At 33.6% G+C, this 7,866-nt stretch overlaps 1 protein-coding gene and 1 pseudogene across 2 annotated transcripts in view; one reads left to right on the plus strand and one right to left on the minus strand.

Moving 5' to 3' along the window:
- Tc2n (tandem C2 domains, nuclear) overlaps window positions 1-3,579 on the plus strand; it is a 43,706-nt gene extending 40,127 nt beyond the window's left edge. For both annotated transcript variants that reach the window (XM_087911566.1, XM_087911567.1), the window contains one exon: window positions 1,087-3,579. In XM_087911566.1, coding sequence (XP_087767692.1) covers window positions 1,087-1,197 — 111 coding nt within the window. In that variant the 3' untranslated portion in view covers window positions 1,198-3,579. The remainder of the gene's footprint in view (window positions 1-1,086) is intronic.
- Window positions 3,580-4,156: 577 nt separating this feature from the next.
- Window positions 4,157-4,431, minus strand: LOC125409904 (elongin-C pseudogene; annotated as a pseudogene).
- Between the last annotated feature and the right edge of the window lie 3,435 nt (window positions 4,432-7,866).

Consider the following 7,866-nt stretch of genomic DNA (forward strand, 5'->3'; position numbering starts at 1 on the left):
TCTTTAACTGATGTAAAAGTTTTCACTTGACAAAAAACTGTTATTAACAGTCTTCAGATTGTGTATATGAATTTTCAAAGATTGGTATCAACTCTCATTTCATATAATTAGACTGCCAATTTAAAATGTTGCAGCTTTCTGTATTCTTATTTGGAAAGGAGTTTTAACTAAAGAATTAATATAAATTTAATTTGAGAGGTAATTTGGAAATTCTTTAGTGGCCTCAGGTGTCAGTCACCATGAGGGAATCCTATGTGGGCTTAAGTTCTCCCAGTTTATCAATCCCAATACTCTGTTATCTGTGTTATGTATTGGGGTCTCTGTAAGGTGTTGTTTGAAGGAAAGTTTTTTTTAGGCCAAGGTAGAAAAAGAATTGAAAACCAGCACTTACTCAAATCTCTTAGAAGAATTAGAAACTGGGTCTCAGGTAAGTTAATTCCAAGGTATTTGTTAGCATTATAGCCAAGATAAAGATTCAGTTTTTTTAAATTGTACATCCACCTTGTTTTCATGTTATATACTCATTTCGATGTCTTGTATTTGTACAATACTACAATTTTTCCAAGATCATTTGCTTGTATTTTCTGTAGTTATGTAAATGATAAAACAATGAAGTTATTATGTATTAAGAATGACTATCTATTAGATTTCAGTTAAGATTATAGTTTCATGTCATGTACAAGGTGTTTAAGTGCACATTCCTTTCTAGGTTAGAATCATTGTTTGCCTTAATTTAGAAATCATGGCAAAAATGTTTTTTTGAGTAATAAAGATCAATTTTAGTTGAGCTACTAGATTGATTGAGCAAGAAAAAATATTCAAAAGGTAATGTTTTAAATAATATTTCATTCTTACAGTTTTAATTTTTAAACTGATTTGGATCACATAATACAGAATGATTCAACAGGTTAAATATTTTAACATTTAAGGATCAATCAAATCTTCAAACAACTTTTGAAAAATTGGAATGATACCTATTTAAAAATATGTTATCCAAACTTGCCCATATCTTAATAATAAGAGTAATTGCTTCAATTCAGCTACTAATATTATGTCAAGTTGAATGATTGTACTGTTCCTTTACAGCTCTGGATAAGTGAAGACAGTAATAATATTGAAGCAGTGAACCAATGGAAAGAAACAATCACAAATCCAGAAAAGGTTGTTATCAAGTGGCACAAGTTAAATCCATCATGAAGACTTCAGGCATCAATTTAGTGAAGAAACAACTTTACAATATTTTAGAAGAAACATAATTTTAGTTTTCTAAAGCTTGTAATGCGTTCTATCAGTTATACAAAGTGAATGAAATGTTTTTAAATAGTGCCAAAACAGAAGTTAAAATAAAGGGTAATATTTTTAGGCCAACTAAATAGATTATAAAATCTATGAAAATATCATTCCTAGATAAGTTTTTCTGTATTGCTTTTGCTTTTTTTTGCTTTGTTTTTTGCTTTGAAAACTTTAATTTTGAATACTGAAAACTTATTTTTCAAGGAAACAAATCCAAATCTTTGAGCCTCTAAAGTAAACATAGAAAAAAATTAAGAAACAACTGAGCAAGCAACTGCTAGCAAGTCTTCAGCATTTCACAGGGTGGATTTAACAGAGCTGTATCTTCGTAGTAGCAAGGATGCAGAACTATGCACATGGCCATAACCTTTAGTCATCTTGTACTATTGGACTTCAATACCTAGCACACTAATCCCTCTTAGTACGATTAGGCATTTACAAGACTTTACCACTTTTCCTGATCTAGGCATGATTGATTAAATCTTGGTTATATGGTTTATATCTTCGTATGTACTTTTTCGAGCAAAAATGAATAGAACCATTTCTATTCTTTATTTTGTATTTGAGGAAAGTTGATACCTTGTGCTTACAATTTCTTATCTATAAGTGCATGATGACCTTTTTATAAGTTGCTTATCTCCAGGAGAGTTAGAGAATTATTAACATTTTTCCAAGAATAAATAAAGCTTGGAGCTAGCAGGATGGCTTAGTGGGTAAAGGATCTTGTCATTACACCTGACAAGTTGAGTTCCTCCATTTCTGAACTCAACATGATAGAAGGGTGAGTCCTTCAGTTTGCTCCCTGAAATCCTCATGTAAACCATGGTGCATACATGTATATGCACACACACACACACACACACACACACACACACACACACACACACGATAAAAAAGAATAAATGAAGTTTATTTGAAATCCAAAATATGTACATTTTGTTGTCTTCCTCATTCTTATCCTTTATTTTATTTGGTGTTAAAACAAAATATTTTATATTTGGGCCAGCTTAATTTAGCAAAATTAAATGAGCTTAAATAGTAAATTCAGTAGTTTTGATTATAAGTTCTTTGTTTTAGTTTTTGACGTAAGTTACTTGTTCTGTAATCTACAATGTTATTTTCCAATTTTTAATAACCGTACCTGATAAAAATGTATAGAATTTATATATTTTTCTACTGCAGGCTTTGTTTAGGTACATATTAGAATTTAGCCTATGGATATTATTCCTGCTTGGATGGCCATAAGAGTTGTGGCTAAGACAATACAGATTTTAGGAAGAAGCAGGCAACAGTTTCTAATATTATAAATAGTGACTTTATTTTTGCTATAAATAAATAATAAGATCTATATTCCTGATCCTCTCTCTCCCTCTTGACCAGTCTGCCTGCCTGCCCCTCTCTTTCTTTGTATCACACACTTTAGGTCAGAGAAATATTTTGTTATAATGTAGGAGTAACCTTTTTAATTCCAGTTCTTTATCATCTAGATATTTAATTAGAACCTAAACTGAACTGTTACCTAGATATCTTCTTAAGCTACAAATATATGTAGTTTATATTCTCTTTGCTTCTGTTGCCTAGATTTTATGATACCAGTGGTATTAACCAGAATTCTTTGCCATTGTGAATTTTGAAAATATTTTTAGACTTATGAAAAATGGAGTACTAGTCAGTACTCCCGTGGCCTTTTAAGAAAAACATCCTTTGTGACAGTGATAGTAATTTGTAAATTGAGACTTAAACTTTCTTTGACTTTACTTTGTTTAATAGATTTTGCTTTTAAAGTTGGCACAGAAGTTTTCTACATGTAATCTTCTGTTGTCAACACAGGCACAACCTTCTGCACTTTGAACATTCTACACCCAAATAAGGCATTTGTCAGAATTGGCCAACCTACACCAACATATCATAGACTTGCTATTTTTAAAATCTAGAATTTTATTTTCAGCATTTTCTGTGTTCTCCTATTTTTAATTACTAAATTTGATACATGCCATTTATTTAATTCAATTTTAATGATCTAATTAATAGTTAAGCATATTTCTCAGTCTCCTAGATAGCCTAGATAAGTCAATACAAAGAAAATTGTATTTAAAAGAACTTTCAGGTGAAAAAGTATTGATAGGTGAAGATTTCTGATGTTTCAATCTGTTTTTACTGAAGCATTTTTCAACTGAAGATGTACTGAATGTAAATGTGTATGCTCATTGTGTTCTTGAAATTTTATGTGAAATGTAAGAAAAAATAGGAGCCAATAATAAAAACTGAAATATTATGCAAAAATCATTTTTCTTTGTATTGGTTTGGGCTTTTCTTGACCTTTATTTGTAACAAAGAAAAAGGAACCTAAATGATGCTGGAAAACCAAATGGAAACCAAGGAAACTTCATAATTGGGGAGATTAGTCTTTTATAAACTATGACATTTATAAAATGTATTTATAAACTCTCAGATAACATAAAAGGTTACAGCCCACGTCAACACTATTTGTCATTCATTTAATTTTACATGATGCTATTCTCTTTACAATGGTTCTTTTCTTTCTTTTTTCTTCTTCTTTTAATTAATTGGCATACTTCCAGCTTTTACATATGTCAGCTTGTACATATGTCCTTAATTTCTTGGTATAATAAACACATCTCAATTCAAATAGCAACTTTGATTGCTAGGCAGAACAGAAGTAATTGGTTTTGCAATTTACTTGCTCAGTTGCATACAAACAACATGCTATATATGAAAATATATTTGAAAAAAGTTACTGGCTGAATTACAGGTATTAAATACTAAACATTCTAACAGTTACTGGATGAATTACAGGTACCAAATACTAAACAATTTAACAACTTATTATGATTTGTTCTATTTAACCATCTAGGAAGTTTGAAGCCATCATCAGTCCAGTGTTAATTTCAAGTGCAATTGGGAATTCAGGAAGTTCGATGGAGCTATTAGTGTAGCAGATCTTGTAGGTAAAATATATGCAATTTTAGTAGCTCATGTGAAGGACTCTCTCTAAAATTGACTTCATTGATTTAATTCTCAGCAAACTAACATGACCTTTATTTTTTATGGTATTAGTTCATATTGTATATTTATAATGAATTCATGACCACTTGAAGGTATTAATTAGATATACATGGCCTTCACAGCAACTATAGGTTTTTTATTCCATCCATTATGTTATTATAAAATATTACTTTGATCGCATAGAAACTTTGCTGGTTTCCCATATATGTTCTGGGGAACTGGAAGGAATAACTTCTGCCAGATTACATCTGCTTTCTGCAACAGGAGGGAGATTACTCAACAGTGTATTTATAAAATCCCAGATAACAAAGAAAGTTATAGCCCATGTGAAATCATTGTTTGTCATTCATTTAGTTTTACCTAATTTTTAAAGCAGAAATCATACAAATGACTTGTATTAATGTCAGTCCTTCCCAGATAATTGAGAAGAAACCATGGGATTTCTGAACATATCTAATTATGGTTTAAAAATAAACTAACCTGAAGTTTTCTTTGAATATAGTTTTGTAAATTACTTTGATAATAATAAACTCACCAGCCAGTTGGAAACCATTTCTAGCAAAAATTTTCATTGTTTATGTGTTCATATATTTGCACATGTATGAAATATCTCAGAAACTTGGAATAAATTCAAACTTTTCTTATCATGGTAGAAATGGATATTTCAGATGCCTCTCTATTCAGTGTTTGGAAATTTATTTAGTGTTTCTTCAGAGCATATCAAAAAAGAACCAATAAAATGTTTATGTCTGTGATGACTAGGACGAGGCTTTTTTAATTTTCTCTTGTTTCAGAACCTGTTTTAATCAAATGCTTTCAGTTTTAGGTGAAACACTGAGTTAAAAGAATTTTGAACTAAGAAACATCCTGTCTATTTATATATATTTATAATTCATGTAGATTTATGATTTTAAAGATACTAAAAGAATTAGAGTCATCCAAACCTAGATTTTATATTGTTATGGACAGAGGTGCATGCTGTCTAGTTTTAGTGATTTCCTAGTACATTTTTTCTTGGTCATCATTTTTTAGTATTGTCATCTATTAAAAAATCTGATCCTTAAAACAAATGGTGATAGTCAATATTTCCATTAAATCAATAGGACCTTGGTAAAGGCAGTAGATAACCTGGAACAAAGTTTCTTCACGCTTTCTTAAGAGGTAACTATTTTATGCTACACCAAATAAGGTATTCTTTTAAATTGATAATTATTTAGTATTGCTTTTAATATTCTCATGGGGTTTTTAAGGTCATCATTCTTTAGTTTTTGAGCCTGGAAGATGATTTTTTTTAAAAAAATCTGCTTCTTATGATATAATGATTTATTTTAGCAAAAGTAAGTTTGATTGTGGTGCTAAGTTGGCCTTCAGTTTAATTTCTTGGTTTTTCAATTGCCTTGATTATATAATGTATGAAGTTTTGATCATGAAATAACTAAAATTATAAATGTCACCATATATGCTTAGATATAATAAACTATCATTGTTTATACTGAGATTTTATATTTTATATATTTTATTTGTGAAATAAAACCATAAAAATCAGGATTATAATAAAAAATACTGGAGGTATAAATAAAGTGCTTTGGAAGATCTAATAAAGGAAGAATTAAAGGAAGAATTAAATGTAATGAAGGAAGTAGGAAAGGCTTGGTTGATCTCTTGCCCGACATGTATATATCCAAGTAACCTGGTAGCACTAACTCATCATTACTGATTTTCCCATCTGGAAATCTTGATTTCTTTTGTCAACTGACTCACTGAAAAACAATTATACTTCTACTTGTTTCAATCTTTAACATACCTCTCTTTTTATTACTTAGTAGGTATTATTTCCAGATTGCAAAGGAAACATGGTTAGATTCCTTCAACTACCTCCTTCCATATCTGCAAGTTTATTTTTGCCTATATCTATTCTTTTCACCTCTTGTTGGAAAGCCAGACAATGTAAATTATGAATTCCTCTCAGCCTTTTCTAGGCTCACATTCTATTTATTAGGCCCAGGTCTCCCCATTCATCGTGTCTCTCGTTGGATTCCATGAACTGTATAGGCATAATTTTGTAGTTTAGATTTCAATATGGGCAGAGGAACCTATGAAAACTGCAGTGGAAGGAATATCCCAATTCTTTTATTGAAAACCCCTATAAAATGGACAGTGTGGAAAGTGGTCCTTTGGGAGGTGCTTAGTTATTTTTTTTTCTTTATCACTAATCCCTCATGGATGGGATTAGTATTTTTAGTTATCTATTTCCTTGCTCTCTGGGGTTCATGAAAAACCAGGCACTAGGGAAATTTCCAGGAATCCACAAGGGTGACTCCAGCTAAGAGTCTAAGCAGTTGCAGAGAGGGTACTTTAACTGCCCTTCCCCTGTAAACTGATTCATGACTATCTTAATAGTCATCATAGAACTTCGGTAACTGATGGAAAACAGATACTACAACTAAGCACTGGGCTGAGCTCCTGGAATCCAATCATAGGGAGGAGTGATATTATGAGCAAAGGGGCCAAGACCATGATGGGGAAACCCACAGAAAGAGCTGACTCTAGCTAGTGAGAGCTCACTTAACTGTGGACTGACAGCTTGGGAACCTGCATAAGACTAAACTAGGTCCCTCTGAATTTGTGTGAGACTGTTGTGTGACTTGGGCAATTTGTGGGGCCACTAGCAGTGGAACAGGATCTATCCATAGTGCATGAACTGACTTTTTGGAGCCTATTCCCTGTGGAGGGATATCTTGCTCAGTCTAGATAAAGTAGGAAGGGTCTTGGTCCTGCCTTAAGTGATTGTGGCAGACTTTGTTGACTTCCCATGGGAGGCGTGACCCCCTCTGAGGAGTAGATGGGGGTGGGTTGGAGAGAAGGTGAGGGTAGTGTGTGAACAGGAAGGGAAAGGTTACTGGGATTGGTATGTAAAATAAGTTTGTTTTAAAAATAAAAAAAGGTGACCTCTGCCAGTCCAGGCTTGAGTCTGGGACCTCCAAGGAAGTAGGCCTGAGCCAGAGACCTTTGTGGGACAGGGCTCAAGTCAGGAACCTCTGTGGCAGTGGGCCCAGGCCAGGGACATCTACAGAAATAGGTCTGAGCCAGCGACCTCTGCTCAAGGTCTGAGGCAGCAAACTCTACAGAAGCAGGTACAAGGGAGTGATTGCTGATGGAGTAGGGTGGAACCAGAGACTTCTGTGGTTCCCGGCATGAGTCCATGACCTCCAAGGGAGTAGCCCTGAGCCAGAGTCCTCCCTGGGAGCGGGTCCAGGCCAGGGACATCTACGGAAACAGTCCTGAGCCAGTGACCTCTGCCAGAGCAGGCCCAAGGCAGCAACCTCAACAGAAAGTGTGAAGCAAGCAATCTCCGTGGAAACAGGCCCAAACAACCCTTGGTATTGCAGAGTGACCCCCGGGAGCTTTGAGCAACCTTCAGGAACACAGACTGACCAAGGAGATGACTGGAACCATAGACCTGCCTGCACCATGAAGAACAACCACCTGGGCCTTGGATCTACTGATACCTGGAAGATTGATCACCAGAGACTCAGCACCAGCTAT

This window comes from Myodes glareolus, chromosome 11 (genome assembly GCF_982192425.1).
Source record: "Myodes glareolus chromosome 11, mMyoGla1.1, whole genome shotgun sequence".
Classification (NCBI taxonomy): Eukaryota; Metazoa; Chordata; class Mammalia; order Rodentia; family Cricetidae; genus Myodes; species Myodes glareolus.